This window comes from Mus musculus, chromosome 5 (genome assembly GCF_000001635.26).
Source record: "Mus musculus strain C57BL/6J chromosome 5, GRCm38.p6 C57BL/6J".
NCBI lineage: Eukaryota > Metazoa > Chordata > Mammalia > Rodentia > Muridae > Mus > Mus musculus.
Genome location: NC_000071.6, coordinates 112,343,398 through 112,361,613, shown reverse-complemented (window position 1 = coordinate 112,361,613; position 18,216 = coordinate 112,343,398). Strand labels below are relative to the sequence as shown.

The window sequence follows — 18,216 nt, the reverse complement described above, 5'->3', positions numbered from 1 at the left end:
GAAATCCTGTCTCGAAAAACAAAACAAAACAAAACACCCACCAAAAACAAATATGCTTTTTCTGTTATTATTTATATTACTATCACTAGGCATTAGCCTACCCTTTTGAGCAGATCTCTGAAGAACAATGAAGATGTACTGTCTTGTCATGATGCTATGTAGACAAATGATGATTTCTTAATTATGAATCCTTAAAATTATATTAATCATTAAGTTCTTTTATAATAGGATGGCTATTAAGTCCTTTCTGGTGTCAAAACTGCAAAGAGAACTCTGCCCGTCTTTAGTGTCATGAATTAATTACTTCTGAGAAAGCAAGCAGGTATCTACAACTTAGAGCACATTCCAAGAGGTTGCAAAACCATTACACAAAGGTCATAAAAAGAGAACTAAGGATTTACTATAGGTGCTAAGGACAGAAGATAAAGTATTGACTTAGTTTATCTATACAAAACTTCAATGACAACTTAGGTTGTTAACTCTCCACGAACCTGTAGAGCTAGTGACAGATGACAGATGTTTAGCCAGATAATTACTCTTTTTTTTTTTTTTTTTTGAGACAGGGTTTCTCTGTGTAGCCCTGGCTGTCCTGGAACTCACTCTGTAGACCAGGCTGGCCTCGAACTCAGAAATCCGCCTGCCTCTGCCTCCCAAGCACTGGGATTAAAGGTGTGTACCACCACTGCCCGGCCAGATAATTACTCTTAATGGATATGTATGTAATGTAAACATTATTTGTTGTAAACTTACTATTCAACTTATGATTTGAATTTATATGTAAACTTATGAACTTTTAATCATGTGATCAGGTATTCTGAAAGAACTTTTTAAGCAGAACTGAAGAATTTTTTAGAGAGAACCTTTTAGAAGAACTTTCTTAGAAAACTTTTTAGAGAGAACTTAGGATAAAAATTGAAAAACACTTTCAAAGCATCCCTCTTTTCTCCCCAAGACTTGAACAAGCAGGCTGGATTGGAAGTTGGAGCCAAGCAGCTCCTGAACAAAGGCCACTTTACTTAATCTCCTGCTGTTTTATGATGAGGTGCTGAACACCAGAGACTGCAGTCCCTGGCCTCAGGGAAACTCAGACAGGTCATCGGCTACCTCAGCAAAGTGACTTAGACTTAAGACAAGTAACACCAACAACCCTAAATGTCTCACAAGACCTAGTCTTAATGCCTGCTGAGGCTCTTCACCCCTCCATTACCTCAAGAGAGAACAAAGAAGACAGAAGAACAGCTGGGGCCACCTCCCTACACCCTCCACACTACCCCGCCACCAAACACACCTGTTAATAACTCCAGTAAAATTCCTTGGCTAGTCAAATTGGACTTTGGTGGTATCTGGACTTTGGCCTGGCATGGCCTCCCCATCTGGGATGAGTAGACCCTGTGGTGACTAAGTTTACGTCATCTTGACATAGGCTAGAGTCATCTGAGAGACGGGGACTTCAATTGAGAAAATGCCTCCATAAGATTGGGCTGTAGGCAGCCCTACAAAACATTTTCTTAATAAATGATTGATGGGGGAGGGCTCAGCCCATTGTGGGCAGGGCCATCCCTGGGCCGGTGGTCCTGGGTTTTATAAGAAAGCAAGCTCAACAACCCATGAGGAGCAAGTCATTAAATAGCCCCCCACCACATGGCCTCCTGCCTCCAGGTTCCTCCCTGCTTGAGTTTCTGCCCTAACTTCCTTCAATGATGAGCTGTGGTGTGGAAGTGTAACCCGAATTAACCCATCCCTCCCCAAGCTGCTTCTGGTCATAGTGTTCATCACAGCAATAGAAACCCTGACTAGTATAACAACTATTCCCACCTCCCTAGGAATACAACATTGACTATCTGACATGGAGGGCTGTGGCTGTGGGAATACTAGGAAAGAAAGCCACAGAGCCTTATCTTAAGTTGCAGCTGCTTGTACAAGAGCTACCAGCGTGGTCTGCTTCTTGCTCCTGTGAGCACTTGCTGACAGAAACCCTCTTATGGTCCTTGTCAGTAGTCCCTTATGGAGTTCAGTCACATAGCCCGAAACTGAAACCCACCAATGAAGAGAAAGATGAAGACTTATGCCATGCCACTTACAGACACCCCGAGTGACTGCAGCTGGGCACTCTGGCACTTCAAGGCTACCCGAGGCACTGGTGTGAATGACCACATTCTCACGCAAGTCTCAGGAGGCTTGTTCTGGGAGCTGGGTTACCCACAACAGCTGAGAGCTACCTTGTTGGAAAGTGAGCTAACTTGGACCTGAGGTCATGGAACACTCTCAGGTTGGGAGCATTAGTGTGGCTCATACAGCCCACAGGGCACTGAGAAGCTAAAGGTGGAGGCGGTGGGCAAGGCTAGAAAGTGCATTAAAGACAGAGCCCTGTCCTTGACCAGGAATAGCCCTCACTGACTGGAGTGAAGTTGAGGATAGCTCGGAGCCCAAGCGGAGTGTGTCGGTTACATCTGTCTATTGGAGCTGTTCAGCCCTAAAACTATGAAGTTGGGAGGGAGTGCATGGTACCCACAGAAGCATCCTTCCAGCGGGTAATTAACACTCAGCAGGTCTTCAGAGTAGGAGACTGTACACCTAATCAGTGAGTGCTCCCTCAGTAAGTGCTCCCTAAGTGAGTGCTCCCACACTCCCACGGCATGTGTGTGATACCCTACACTAGAACATAAGCCACCTCAGGGTGAGCAGGACCCAGGGAGGGTGAGAGAATCTACCTGGACATAAAGCTGCATGTGGCCAGCACACCAATGAGACAGTATACTTGTCTACTAACCCAGACTGGGCAGCAGCATGGGCCACAGGAAAGCTTTGCCTGCCCCTTTCTCTCAGCTCATGGAGACTAGAAAGGGAGGAGGCTGCAGTGCCATGTGGACTTCTTTTGGGGGTTATTTTTGGCTTTTTGAGCACAGGGCATCATTCAGTCTTCCCTATGACACCACCACCACCACCACCACCACCACCACCACCACCACCACCACAGTTTCCATATAGGATTCCCGCCAGGACTCTTGCTGAGTTGAAGCTTGTGGACTTGTGCTTTCATCTGCGGTCTCTTTGCATATTCCTCCAGCCTTCCTCATCTGTGTTCCCACGATTGGTCAAGGTTTGTGATTACCGTTGTGATTTCTTTCTCTCTGAAGCCCCTTTGCTTTCTCTGCTGTTCCTCTGCATTCCGAGGCGACAGGAGGGACAACAGAGCCTTACTGCCTTCTTGGTAAGATCACCATGTTTAAGGCAGGTTGTGCAAGCAGGACCTGAGCTTAATACCCCTTTCTCAAGGACAAGGCAGCCATGGCAGTGTGCACCAGTCATCCTAGCACTGGGGAGGTGGAGGCAGGAGGATGGATCCCTGGCCAGTTACCCAGCTTATCTAAATCAGGAGGTTTCAGATCAGTGAAAAGACCATCTCAAAACAATTGGTGGAGACAACAGAGGAAGACTGACTTCCAGCCTCTGCAAGCCCACAGCCACCCACAGGAACATGTGCGTGCGGTCTTTAGCTCTTCCTCCTCCCATGATTCCAATGCTGTGAGCATTTTCTTCTTAACTGTGCACTGTTCCCACAGATGCTTGCACAGGTCAGGCTCAGCACAGCCCTGCCGGAGGCTATGCTTCCCTCTAAGTGTATTTATGTCCTGCGCACAAGGCTGCTGTCTGTCTCTCCTCCCTATAGCTTCAGAAAGACCTCTCAGGGTCAAACACCCACTAAAATTCTTAAGTGTTCTACCGACCAACAGACGCAGGAAGCACAGTGACAGAGCCAGGCAGTGTGACAGAGCCAGGCAGTGTGACAGTGACAGACCCAGCCTCAACTACTGGGCACAGACACTCAACCAGGAACATTCCCTTGTGCAGACTAAACAGTTTCTACTAAAGAAAATAAAAGCAACCGAGGACGCTGAGTGCAGACGCTGAGGGGCAGGCTAGTCCAGTCCACTCCAGAGCGGAAGTCGGTCAACAATACACATGAGAGTTAGTAGCATGGAGAAAATGAAAAAGTGAAACTAAGGCTCTGAAAGAAACCAAATGGAAACTCTGAAAGCAAGGCCTGGGGGACAGACGAAAATGGGAGGCTTCAGGAGGGGCTTGTGCAGAGTCAGAGAGAGAATATCTCCATCTGTCAGTGTCTAGCCCTGCTGTGCGGAGAAGCTTCTCCCTGGCAGCAGCAGAGGAACCTCCAGATGCTGCCATCTTCCTATCCCAACCAAGCCACAATGTCCCATGGAAGAGAAAGGCACACAGGCCAAGTATGAGAGACTTTAGTCAGTTTTTTTCAGGGAAACACAATTCCTTCAGCCATGCACTGTGTCAGGCTGCAGGCTAGGAAGCAGGGCTGGAAAGGCCCAGACAGCATATGGGAACAGGACACACTGCTCCCTCCCATAAACACGACAGGCAGATCTGTAGACATCGGGATGGGTTCTAGAAGAGACCTTTATAAAGTGGCTCTCCCTAGCTGGGTCTGTGAAGCCAAACCCTGCACAGTAAAGGGGGCTTCACCATCCCATTAACAGCACTGTTTGATGGTGCAGTGGAGTTCTGGGCACGGGGAAATGTGCTGGGGATGTGCCATGGTCTTTCTTCTTTGATGCAGAAGATGCTGAGCAAAGGTGGTGAGGTCCCTGACATGCCTGTGGTTCTCCAGGCCCTGCTGACCACAGCCTGCCTGTTCACAGGAGAAAGGTGAACTTCTCCTCATTCCTCAGAATCAACAAAGTTCTCCCTTGTGTGAGGGACAGTGAGGTGACTGCATCTGCAGGACAAGGCCTGTAGGGTCCCAGTATCTGCAGGCCTATGCTAGCACCTCCCAGTCGAGTCCTTCCTTTTCCTGCGGCTTCTCTTCTGTGTCTTTCCTTTTTCTTCACCCCCTTTTCACATTTCCCGGGCACCGAGTTGCTGTCTGCACCCACAGCAGACCTACAGCTGGGCTGAACTGACACCCAAGCTCCGGAGCAGGGCGAGAGATGAGGTCATTGGTGGCACACAGGACATCAACTATGCATGGCCTATCTATCCCAGAAGCCTCCTCGCGTGTCTCCAGACTGACGGACACCTCTCCCTGCTTCCTGCTGCTCCCATGGGTCTCCTGGCCAGGAAGCATTGACACTTCCTGTGCCACAAGGCAAGAACCCTCTCCCCGGGGAGGGGCTTCCTCAACTGCCCTTCCTGGCAGGGAGAGCCAGCCAGTGTGGTGGCCATGCTTTGGGGGAGGGGTCCTCCGCTCTGTGCAGCTGCTGAGTGTGGAAGGTTTTCCTCCATGTCCTTGCCTAGGCCATTCGCTCAGCTCTCGGGGCACACTTCTCAACACTGTAACTGCGGCTGAGAAGCAAAGCCGAGAGCCTGGAGCCTCCAGGCCCTCGGTACCTTTCCTCCCTTCCTCCATCCCTCCCAGCCGACACAGTGTAGGTCACGGGTGCAAAGGGTCTTCAAGGCAGGACTGAGGAAGCCCAGATGCTGTCCACCACAGGCTCTACAGACTCCACAGGCTCCAAGCCTAGCATCTATCCAGGCCCCGCCCCCTTTGCACAAGCCCCGCCCCCTCACCAGCCCCGCCCACCAGAGTTAGTGACTAGGCTAACAGTCCACATTCTGCTCTGCCTGCGCCAAAGACGCCTGTACCTCCAACACTGGAAAGACGTGCGGGAGGTGGTTACCTGTGACTGTAGAGCCCTGAGGACGAACAGAAGAGACTGCTGTAGCCAGGAGAAAGTGCTGAGCTTCTGAGCCCCTGGTAGCAGGATCTGGGAGGGGCAAAGCCCTGTATCCAGAGGGGAGGAACTATGGAGTCCCAAGGAAGTAGGCGAGGTACCCTTTACCCTCAGAGACAGGGAAGTGGAGCTACTCTTTTGCCCAACAGACAAAAAGGCGGGACTGCTGAACCACCATTACTTCCTGCAAAGGATGAGACAGTTCGGATACGTGAAGACTTCTCTTACAGAGCTACCCTGGCCAGGAAAAAGGCCATACATGACTTCCGGGTGAGGTGGCCAGAACTGATTCTCCTGGAAAGGAAGAAAAAGGAGGAACTCCCCGTACTTGGCCAAAGCTCATCTGACTTCCTCCCTGTTGCCAGCAGCTGCTCTTCAATGGTCAGCATCATCAACACAGACCTGGACAGCACTCCCAGTGAGCTCCTGGATTCTAAAGTATTGGCTGCTGACTCCCAAGCCCCTCCTTTACAGACTCCACATATGACCATTCTCAACAGCTATCTGAAGCCAGAGTCTCTGACACGGCTGGAGAAGAGGGTGAGGAGGAAGACCCTGGCAGCCATGGCTGAGCTGGAGCAGGACATGGAAGCGGTTAAGAGACGACAGTCAGTGCTCATAAGGGACATCAAGGACATGCAGCAGGACATTTTATGTGAGAAAGCAGACAGCAAGCTATTCCTTGAGTACCTACAGCAGAAGAAGGAGGAGAAACAGAGGAAATATGACTCCCTGTGGAAAGACTACATCCAGCAGTGTGAGGAGATCGAGGACAGGAGGCGAGAGCTGGTCTCTACCTTCACCTCCCGCACGGCAGGCCTCCAGAAACAGCTGGAGCAGGGCAGGAAGCTTGAGGCCAGCTTGAGGAAGAAGATGAAGGCCCTGGAGCCCGTGGCACAAGTGAAGGAGCACCAGGAACAAACGATCCAGGCCTTAGAGCTGGAGAAAGCCAGCATAGGAACTGACCTCTCCTTACTGGACCGCGAGGCACACCTTCAGTTCCTGAAGGAAAGGGCCGCCTTGGAGAAGCAATTGGAGGATCTGAACCTGCTGGAGTCTGGAGAGCAAATCACCAGAAAGCTGAAGAAGAAGGCCAAGGCCTTGGATGCCATGGCCAAACAGGCTCACAAGGGCTTCTGGGAGGGTATTAAAGCTCAGAACAGGGAGCTGAAAACACAGCTCTGGCAGCTGAATCAGGAGTTCTGCAAGCTGGAGGCCGGAAAGGAGAAGCTGGAACGGAGAAAGCAGCGGTGGAAAGAGCAGCAGTGGTACCTGGAGGCTCTGGCCCGGGGGAGAGAGCGCCTGCAGCAGCAGGAGTACCGCAGGCAGCAGCAGGAGAACCACCACCCCAGACCACAGACAGCTCCTCCACCAGCACTGAGCCGTCTATTAAGTGCCAGGCCAAAAGCCAATCCTAAGAAATGGCTACCACATCCCAGAAAGCAGACTGGAGCTGAAGCTGGGGCACTACACAAAGAATGAGGATGCTATCTGATAATGCAGAGGACAGAGGCACCAGGGGGACAGAGGGCTGAGCTTCTTAGAGGGGCAGAGGGGTCCTGGGCTGTTTCTCAGGCTTGGCTCCCACGCAGTAGCCCGAAGGGCTATTCTAACTAAAAGCTTCCCTGCATTGGGAAGCTTTGTTCTTCAGAAGCTATACCTCCCGTGCTCCCTGTTGCAGACTTTGGTGCTCAGTTCCTGCTCTAGTGTGGCCCTCATGATGACAGGGTGCATTTGTAACAGGTACCTTGCACACAGTCAGCCCATCTCACAGTAGGAGCATTGGTGTCTTAGGTGGGCGCAGGGTGGCATTTGGGGAACTGGGTTCTTTATATTTGTGTCCGGCTGAGGCCGGATTCTTTACAGAGCTGTGGGGCGTGGTGTAGAGTGTGGCCCCGTGTTTGGGCCGTGTGCTCCTGTGTGACAAATTACAGCCAGCTTTTCGAGTCCTGGGCGTTGCTCCAGGCAAAAAGCCTCAGCCTTACATTGGAGAATTTTAGCTTTTACTTAGCTGTAATAACATAAACTCATTTAAAACTGTGCCAAAAAAATGAACTGCTGAACATACCTTTGATTTACAGAGTTAACTTACACATGAAATGTTATTTAAAAACAAAAGCTTGCCTGTGATTATTCATAAGAGAAGTAGTCTGCTGATCATTACACAAAACAAAAGCCTATTTGTGATTTTTCAAAATAAAACGTGATGGTAAGTCTCAGAGGGCACAGACAAGAGCCAGAGGGCACAGACAAGGGGTCAGAGGGCACAGACAGCAGAAAGGAAGGTGGAAGGTAGGGGTGTGACAGGGAAGGACTTTAGATCAGAGTTTCAGTGTTGGCTGTCCATCTCACTGGGCACTGGGCACCTGGAGGGTCTAAGAGGGAGTGGCACATTGGCTTCCCCAGCCAGAGGCCACGAGGCCTGGCAGGTAGACAAGTGATGTGTTTGAAGCTGATGGACAACTGTCCCCCCCGACCCCATCTCCTTCCAACTCCCTGTGTAGTGTTTACTGCTGTGTGTGCCTAGTCTAGTGGTCAGAGCTGGGCAGCAAAGAACCAAAAGGTTGTTGGCAGGCCATGTGATACCGAGCAGTGCCTCGCCCTGCGCTTGTCTCAGCACTTCATGAAGACTTAGTCCAGTGTGGTGGCTTTGGGGAGATTCCGGTCAGTCTTCCTCATGCCCACCAGTTTCCTCCACACCACCCCAAGGCAGCCTCTCCTGGTAGCAGCTGTCTGTCTTGCATGTGAGATAATGTGTGCTGCTCAAGAGTTTCGCAAGGTAGATAGAGGCGGACACCACCCTTCACGACACCAAGTCGGGATTTCCCTGACCCAAAGCAAACAAGGACAGCAAAGGAAGAAATCACAGTCCAAGCTGGGTGGTGGTGGCACACACCATTAATCCCAGCACTTGGGAGGCAGAGGCAGGTGGATTTCTGAGTTTGAGGCCAGCCTGGTCTACAGAGTGAGTTTCAGGACAGCCAGGGCTACACAGAGAAACCCTGTCTCAGAAAACCAAAAAATAAAAATAAAAATAAAAAAAGAAATCACAGTCCAGTGTCTCTCATCAGCACAGACATAAACATTTCCAAGTCTGGTAAACTGTAGTCAAGAACACAGTGAAAGCTGCTCACAGTGATGCAGGCAAGCCTTTGGTTCCAGCACTCGAGAGGCAGGGGCAGGCGGGTTTCTGTGAGGTAGAGGCCAGGCTGGTCTACAGAGGGACTTCCAGGACAGCCAGGGCTGTTGAGAACACAGTGAGAAGATCATATGCCGGGGCCAGGTGGGTGTCATTCCTGGGCTACAAGCTTGGTTCACCAGGCAGAAACAAGTCCCGGTTGTAAGTGTAGGTGTAACTCGGGACTCAGAAAGACCCAAGACAGAAACTCATCTCAATTGGCATAAAGAAGGCCGTCAACAAAGTTCAGGAACACACACACACACATACACATATGCTGAAAAGGAGCATAGCTCTGGTCAGACAGGCTATGGGTCAGGCAGCGTTCCCTGGCAGATGCAGGAGTCAGAGGGAACGCCTCCACATTCCCTCAGTCTGGTGCTCAGAGTCTTAGCTAGAGCAATAAGAGAAAGAAAGAAAAGGGACAGCAACAGAAAATAAAGACTAAAGACGCCAAGTCATCCGTGCTTGCAGATGGCATGGTTCTCCGTTTCAGCCTCCCTGCAGACTCCAGCAGACTCCGTTAGACTTGATAAATACCCCACTGAGGGAGCACGACACAAAACCAACCTACGAAAGAATTGTTTTCTCTGTGTATCAATAACAAATTTGCTAGGAAAGGAAAAAAATTGGGGAGGAAAAATCCCATTCCTCATAGCTTGAAAAATAAACAAACAACAAAACTCCCAAGTGGAGGAGAGCAAGTGAGGAGGAGAAGCCTAGCTAAGGAGGAGGAAGACTGCCATTCTGAAAACTAAAACACAGAGGAGCCGATGGTAAGGAGCACAGGGAGACAGGATGGCTGTAGAGCTCAGGGCACCTCACGTGCAGTGTAGAAGTAACAACCGGCATGAAGCAGTCCACAGCCAACAGAACCCCCATTAAAATTCAAACACTGTTCCTCACAGAAAAAGAATCTTATCACAGGAAGACTTGATGTCAAATCACAGCGCAGAGCCCCGGTCAGAAAACCAGCGTGGCTGTGGCGCAAAAGCACACCTAGGGATCAGTCAGAGAGCAGAGGGGCCAACGTTGACCAACACACCCACAGCCACCTGAGCTTCCAAGAGGCTTCCTTAACCAAAGAACACGTCTGGGCCAACAAGATGGCTTAGTGGGTGAAGGCTCTAGGTGCCGAGCCTGAGGATGAGAGTTCAATCCTAGAGATCTCCATGGTGGACAGAGAGAACCAACACCAGCAAACTGTCCTCTTACCTATACACACCAACCATAGCACTTGCGCACACACACACACACACACACACACACACACACACACCTGCTCGGGCTCACTCTCTCTCTCTCTCTCTCTCTCTCTGTCTGTCTGTCTCTCGTAAATGAATGAACAGCAACAGGAGTTGATAGAACGTGATACCAGGTGTGGTGGTACAGCCTATCATCCAAGCACTTGGGAGGCAGAGGTAGAAGATCAGGGGGGTACACAATACACAATGCACCCATAAATCGTATCGAAACCAGGCCATTTGCAGAACGGATGGAAATCAGGATAGCAAGCAAACTAAGGTTCGGAAAGATAAACACTACATGTTTCCTGTAGAGGACTTAGATGTAAGTCTTTGCGCTTTGGGAAGGTGGGGGTCACAGCACACATGTGGAGGCCAGAGGAGAATTTCCAAGAGCAGGTTCTCCACCATATGGATCTTAGGGGTCAAACTCGGGTCACGAGGCTTGGTGGCAAGCACCCTTCCCCATTTAGTCATTGCCAGCTCAGGATCTTAAACTTAAATTTATACTGTGCGTGTGTGCATGTGTGCATGTGTGCAAGTCATGTATTATTTTTTTTTTAATGAATGGGTGTTTTGCATGCATGTCTGCATACCATGTATGTGCCTAGTACTTGATGAAGCCAGAAGAGGGTGTCAGATCCCCTGGAACTGGAGTCAGAGATGGTTGTGAGGTACCATGTGGATGCTGAGAATTGAACTATGTAGCTCTGGCTGTCCTGTGAAACTCAGAGTCATCCACCTGTCTCTGCCTTCTAAGTACGGGGATTAAAGGTATGGCCACCACGCTGGGCCAAGAAAAATCCTTAAGGGATTTTGGAAATAGCAGGTGATGGAACATGGATATTAACAGCGGAGCAGAGAACAGGTCATCACACCTGTGCCTGAAGACGCCATGACAGAACCTGCTGCTGCCTGTGCTGACATGAGACATTAGCTTAAAACTCTTCTTCACTTGAGCCTAGCCCACTGCAGCCAGGCTGACCTCCACAGACACCAAGCACTTTCTGTCCCCCCAGGTCTGGGCTGACCTGAAGTGTTCCTTCCTGCTCCCTCCAAGGCCTCGCTCAGCTCACATGTGTACTGCAGATCCTGGGGACAGCCTAGGCCTGCTGTGAGCTGCACCTGCCCTGTGGGCTGCACCTGTGCTGAGGCCGTGCTGTGACATTGCATAGTTAACTGGGCTGCCATTACAGGCATCACAGAGATGGAGGGCAATAGGTGACAGGGTCATGACAGCTCTAAGTGAGAGATGCTGCCCCCACCCCAGGATTGCTCTTCAAACGCAGGACTCCCAGACACACTCACAAACTAGCCAGAGCCACTGGGCATGGGACTGAATTCAGGAGAGACATTGTCTACCCCAAGACTCACATGAAACTATAGATTTCACGGCATGCAGGGTTTCCTGGACCACTCGTGCTCACGGTCAACTAACTTAGGACCTAAGCAGGTGCTTAGGGAACTCAGCAACAGTGCAGGGATGCTGGGTAACCAAACGGGGAAAAACCACCCTTGATCTCCAGTTACACCACCCACTCACAGAAGCCCAGGTAGGGTTACAGACACAAATTTAAAAGCAAAACCAAACAGCTTCTTTTTAAATTGAAGACCAAAGTAGTAGGCAATAGTTTCTGGGGCTACAGAAGGCACCACCCACAGAAGATAACCCTGAAAAGACACCATCAAAACAGAACACAGTTGCTCATCAAGGAAAGTAGGCATGCAACAAACAGCCTCCACATGTACATGCACATATGCACATACGTACACGTGCACAGATATGAACATACACGTGCACGTATCCATCTGACACATACAAACATAAGTAAAAATTCTGCCATGTTCAGAGCAGGGCATCCGTGAGGTGGACTGGAGACGGGCTGAGTGTGGCTCAGGGCCAGAGCACATGTGTGACATCATGAGGTCCTGGCAGAGGTCTCCCTTGCACCACAGATGTGTTCAGAGGACACTGAGGTCTGAAGAGCAGCTGCGGCCCGGGGAGGAACACATCTTATCATCGCAAAGCTCCAATGCCAGCTCTGCCTTCAGACTTACCCACAGGTAGTCCCCATCTGCCCTGATGGCAAACTTGAGGTTCCGCATACGGATGAGCATGGGCGGGGTGCCAGAAAGGTCCCACAGGCAGCGCACTACTCCAGCAAGCTGGCCACAGAGCAGTTCCTGCTGGTCTAACAGGGTCTGTGGGAGAAGCAGACAATGTTTTACCAGACTGTTCTACATCTGCACTCGTGTGTATGTGTGAGTGTGTGTGTGTGAGTGTGTGTGTGTGTGTGTGTGTGTGAGTGTGTGTGTGTGTGTGTGTGTGTGTGAGTGTGTGTGTGTGTGTGTGTGTGTGTGTGTGTGTGTGCGCGCGCACGCGCGCACATGTTATAAGATATTTGAACCTGTTTCTGGTTAGGGTGTAGCTCAGGTCCTTAGCTCACATCTCTAATCCCTCTGGCTGGAATACAGACACACTCAGTACTCACCTTTAATCCCAAACAATGAAGGTAAAGTTATTTTGTGGAAGGAAGCATTCATGTTTGAAGTGATGTCTAATTGAGTGGCAGGAAAAGGGATGAATCAGAAAAAGACTTGACAGAGTAGGATATGTCCAACCCTCACGAGAAAAGAAAAGAAAGCGAGGCTACTTAAGGGAGAGACATCACAGGAGGAGGAGAGTGCAGCACAGGAATACAGTAGAGCCCATGGAGAGAGCGCAGTAGAGTTGAGAGGGAGAAGGAGGCAGTGTTACCTGGAGAGTTTTACAGAGACAGATTGCAGAGAGAACAAGCTAGACACAGGTGAAGACAGAACACGCAAGGGAATGAGAAGGAGCCAGAAGATTAGACCAGAATGCTAGAGTTAGTTTCAGGCCAAGCAGAGCAATTCAGAGGCTGAGAGTAGAGCCAGATTGAATAAGCCAGCTGGGACAGGAGTTTGAGCCAGAAGAGCTGAGTTGAACCAGCCAGTTAGAGTTCAGAAAGAACTAGGAAGGGGTGAGCTTATTCAGAAGCAAGTCTCAGAGGCTGAAAACATTCTAGGGCTAGATAAGATTGTACAGAGGCCAGAAGCTTCCAGGACTAGGTTAGCAGATGGAGACAGTAAGTGAGCCTCCAAGATGACAATTACTTCAGGAAAATAAAAGTGACTTTTACATGGCCTTTTGGTATGTGTTTAAGGATCATAACAGTGACGCCTTGGCTTGGTGATCTATGCCTGTAATCCTGCTGCCCCGAGAAAACCTAACATTCGAGGTCAGGGACCAGAGAGGCGGCTCCTCAGGTTGGAGCACTTGCTGCCCTTACAGAGAACACAACACTGGCGTTTGCTTCCCAGTACCAATATAATGGCTCACAGCCATCTGTTAGCACTCGATCCCAGGAGATGACGTCCTTCCCTGCTCTCCAGGGGCTCTGGGCACGCACATGCGTGCAGACAAAACACTCATAATAAAATAAAAGTGAAAACCTAAGTCAAGAGCAACCTAGGTCATAGGGCCAAATACTGTTCCCAACTCTCTCACAGCCATGCAGAGTGTGTGGCGGGGCCCTGTTGACTGCCAAGGCAAGCTTTCATAGTGGCTACTGGGTGAGGGGCTGCTCGAGAATCCCACACTGAACACAGATGGCAAATCAGGGCTTCACCACATGGGCAACCACACACATGCCCTGGACCACGGCACAACCACACAGGACAGGATGTCATGGGAAGTGCAGCTACCATCCTTGATGGCACCCTGCCTCACAGGATGGATCGCCAGCCTCATCCGAGATCTAGTACCCACTACGAATGGAAAGTAAAAGGAAATCTGTGAGCAGATGTCACTACGGGGAGGTGACCGTCCCAATCCAGTGTTCTGGAGACAAGGAGAAGACAGGGTGGCTGGTGTGTGGGGAATGTTAGTAAAAGGGGGACTCGGACTAACACGCAGGCTATGGGTGTGGTCAAGGTCCCGGCTAGGAGATGAGTGGGAGAGGGAGGCAGGCATGGTGATGTCTAAGAATCAGCACTAGTGCCAGTCCCGCTGCGGCACCTGCCTGCACTAAGAAGGGCTGTGACTCGGGGTCATTCCTACCAGGTGTGACCCTGACAGGATAAACACTGGTAGGTGAAATGGCACAATGTCTAAGACTTGCTTTAAACTTCTCTAGGAAAAAAATAAGAGGGATCTTAGGGCTCACAGGATTTGTAGCATTCATAGAATGTAAGAGTTTGTAATAGTCCCTACTTCTCTGTTTGAATAAAAGCTTGTTTGTTTGTTTTTTAAAGAGACTTTTTTTTTCTTAACATTTATTTAGCTACTGAACGTATGTATATGAATGCATTGTAGCTGTCTTCAGGCACACTCCAGAGGAGGGCATCGGATCCCACTACAGATGGCTGTGAACCACCATGTGATTGCTGGGAATTGAACTCGGGACCTCTGTTAGGGCAGTCAGTGCTCTTAACCGCTGAGTCGTCTGAATAATCATCCAGACCCATGAATAAAAGCTCCTTAAAATTAGCTGACTGGGAGCAGGACACAGACAAAAAATAAATAAATAAATAAAACTCCTACGGCTAAGAGAGCCAACAGGAGCCTTGGGAATTTAAGATCCAGACAGGAGGACAGCCTGGAGCCACTGGCCTGTCAGCCCAGCTGCCACAGAGGCTGAGAACTCTGAGAACCTGTCTCAAAACTTCAAAGATAAGTAAGTCAAAAGGCGGCTGGGGACAGAGCAGAGCAGGCATGTGGCCCCGCGTTTCATCCCTAACACGTCTTCAAAGAGGCCATGTGCACAAGAGCCCCCGCTTACCTGGGGCGGATAGAAGTAGCAGATGCCAGCTCTGGTTGGGTCTCCTTCTCCCTTTACCTTGGAACCGTCATACAGGAAGAAGTAGTTCCACCTGGCAAGGGAACAGAATGAAGCCATGGGTCCCCCAGGCTAGTGACAATGACAAGCTCGGGACACTATTCTCTCTAGTTCCTGGCTCTGGGAGGGCTTGGTGCTCAGTTGCCAGGAAGAGTCCAGCAGCCACAAGCAGCAGATAAAGCCACGACCAGCGCAGCACAACAGGCTGTGCACAGCTGTCAGCCCATCTGCCGGAGGAGGCAGCCGCTCCTGCAGGAACCAGATCACCCACCCAGGGCTGCTGTTTGAAATCCTCACCCCTAGTGGCCCAAGCACATGGCCTGTGCTTTCCTGCCATGTCTCTAGGTTGTGGTAACAAAGTCAACCCCCAAGCTTCTCCAGAGCATGCTGGAGGGAAGCGGCCCTTCGGAGGACTCGTGGACTCACTTAACAGATGTGTATGGAGGGCCTGCAACAGATGTGCTCATGCATAACAGGAAGACAGCAAAATACCAAACTCCTCTCGGACTCTCAAACCTTACCAGTGGCTTAACCTGGCTTCCTCCCACTTTTCCAGGTTCCTCAGTGTAAAGGAATCTTTCTTCTGAGTTCCCAGCACCTTCTGCACTGTGCTAAAGACCCAGACAGGTCTCGCTCTGCATCCCAGGCTGACCTTAAACTGCACTGCCTCCTGCTTCTGCCTCCCTCCCAAGTTCTGGGGTTACCACTCAGCCAGGACTGGCTTGGGGAGACTCTAGCTCTGAGGTAGTCATCACCTGTCTGCACAAGGCAAACTACGCAAAGCCTGGGCTTCAGTTGTACCCTCAGACTCTGAGAGGACACAGACCAGACCAGAGTAACCCACTTCACTCTCCTCCTGACAGACACCCATCTCAACATCATCCGCTAAAGCCCCAAGGCTCAGTGTACAATTGGCCGTACATTACATGGTGATCAAAAACATTTGTGAATTTTCAAAGCCCTCAGTGGACCACCAGCCACCCCAATCCCCTCCCATACTCTGAAATCATACACTATACCTCAGGCACTATTTAGAATGGCTCACGTCATCAATTGCTAGGTCTGCAGAGTCTAGTCAAGCCACCCCTATCACTGTCACCTCTCAGGAGCATTTGTTGAGCCAGGTTATGAAAAAGGACGAAGCTACAGAGGGTGAGTGAGGGAACCCAAGTTTGAGACACACATTGCACAACAGCCTAAGAGCCAGACTGTCCAAACCTCAACTTCAGCCCTCCTGCCTCTCCACAGACACAGAAGACACACCCAGGCAATCAAGACTGGTGGCACCCTCCCAGTCATCTGCCTGCAGTGCATGAGGTGGAGTTGGCAAGGTGTTCTGGGTTTTGCTTATTTTTGCTGTGCCAGGGATCAAACCCAGGGCCTCTTGAGTGATATGTGAACACTCTACCACTGGGCTATATCCAGCCCTAAACTCGCAAGGTTCAAATACATACGCTCTGGAGAAAAATGGCTTCCACATTTAATGAGGTTGCTCTAAGAACAGTAAGACTAGCCAGCTGAGGCTTCCGGTTCACTCAAATGATCCTGGAAGCAGCTCCAGGCAGGCCTGGACACTCACCACGCTGCTGACTTTGTCTCTGGGGGAGTGGTGGTGGCCATTTACTCTCCAGATGGCTTCATCCTCTTCATCTGGTGTTCTTCCTAGAAGCAGTTCTCTGTCCCCCAACTGGTGTCCCCAGCTCAGTGATGCCAGGTGTGGACCATCCAGGTGGTTTCTGCCTCTTGTTCACTCTTGAATCAATATGAAAAGGCAACTTCCCTTCGGGGCAGGTTCCTTTCCAGAAGTATCTCTGCACTGCTGACAAGTCCAGGAGGACTGGAGGTGGACTAGATTAACTCAACCATCTGTGAGCTGCTTTCAGGAGCATCTGTATGGCTGTCTACACTGGAATCTGTTCCAACTCCCCCCCAGGGAGTGCCACAGCAAGGAGAAGCATGCTGGATGGGCAGGGCAGCTTCTGATAGGATCTCTGACTTTGTGTACAGTCCAAAGCCATCCAGTGAGTTTCTTCAAAAGGTCCAAAGTTCCCAGGTCACACACACACACACACACCAGTATCTCAGCTCTGAGGAAAAACAAAGAATCAATTCTTTCAGAAACCTGTGACCACTCATGTGACCCACAAGGTTCAATAAACACTTGGTTTCAAAGCAGCCTTCAGAGCTTGTGTTTTAGAATAAAAAGAGTTCGGGTAGCAGATACTTCAAAGGCCTTTTTTTTTTTTTCAGCAGAAAATAGCTTTGCAGAAGGGAAACCAGACGACGAGTGTAGAAGGTACTGGGTGTAAGGGACCACACCAGTCAAATGGTCCCAAAATTAAGGAACTGGCACTCAGGAGCCTAATCAGAATGTGCGCAGCCCTTCAGAGTGCAAGAGAGAACTTTGACAGAGGGGAAGACAACTCAGTGTATCATGGAATACTCTGCCAGAAAAGAGTCTTGGCCTCACTCTGATTCTTCGCTCCTCCAAGAGAACTGTCCAGAAACAGGTGGTACAGGCATTAAAATTACTATCCACGAGGCTGAAATTTTCTGACAGTCTTATTTCACTGTGTGGATAACACTGGGAGGAAACACAAAAATAATTTAATCCTTTTCCTTGACAAGCCTTCCGTCATTTTCATCTATAGTCTTTGTTTTGTTTTGTTTATTTGTTTGTTTGTTTTTTCGAGACAGGGTTTCTCTGTATAGCCCTGGCTGTCCTGGAACTCACTCTGTAGACTCAGGCTGTCTCTGCCTCCCAAGTGCTGGGGTTAAAAGTGTGCGCCACCACCACCTGGCTTCATTAAGACTATAGTCTTAATCCCACTTTTCTGGTTAATTCCTTCAAGGACAGGATCTCTAAAGCTGGCCACAATCTGCCACCTGTGGAAATAGTACGTTGAAGTCTCTTAGGGAGGGAGCCAGGCATGGTAGTTTAGGCCTTTTATCCCAGCGCACTGGAAATAGACAGGCAGATTGCTGAGTTCCAGGCAAGCTATGGCTACAAAGCAGGACCCTCTCTTAAAAGCGAGTAAACTCTCTTAGGAAGAAGGAAGTGCCCGAGGGGCATCCCCCACGAACCCGAAAAGGCCTCTTAAATATCAGTCACCTCAACTACACACACCTCGTTCTGCAGCAAACACAGGGCGAGCACACTGTGCAGGGCATCTCTGTTCCTGGAACCACCCCTCCCATTCCCTGAGGCCTGCTCGGAGGACCTAACAGCG

General features: G+C 50.0%; 2 protein-coding genes across 7 annotated transcripts in view; one reads left to right on the top strand and one right to left on the bottom strand.

Annotated features, from left to right (window-relative positions):
• Hps4 (HPS4, biogenesis of lysosomal organelles complex 3 subunit 2) overlaps positions 1-18,216 on the bottom strand; it is a 35,442-nt gene that overhangs the window by 16,811 nt on the left and 415 nt on the right. For 2 of the 6 annotated variants that reach the window (XM_006534832.4, NM_138646.3), the window contains exons 2-4: positions 16,566-17,073; positions 14,930-15,020; positions 12,186-12,329 (exon numbers count right to left, since the gene is read on the bottom strand). In XM_006534832.4, the coding sequence (XP_006534895.1) occupies positions 12,186-12,329; positions 14,930-15,020; positions 16,566-16,606 (276 nt within the window). In that variant the 5' untranslated portion in view covers positions 16,607-17,073. Of the gene's footprint in view, positions 1-12,185; positions 12,330-14,929; positions 15,021-16,565; positions 17,873-18,216 lie in introns of all 6 variants that reach the window. The other 4 variants (XM_006534831.4, NM_001359853.1, XM_030254211.1 and 1 more) reach the window with 2 other exon arrangements.
• Positions 5,581-7,841, top strand: Gm6583 (predicted gene 6583). Its single transcript, NM_001039228.4, has one exon. It carries the CDS (start codon positions 5,778-5,780, stop codon positions 7,185-7,187), a length of 1,410 nt encoding a protein of 469 aa, NP_001034317.2. The 5' UTR covers positions 5,581-5,777; the 3' UTR covers positions 7,188-7,841.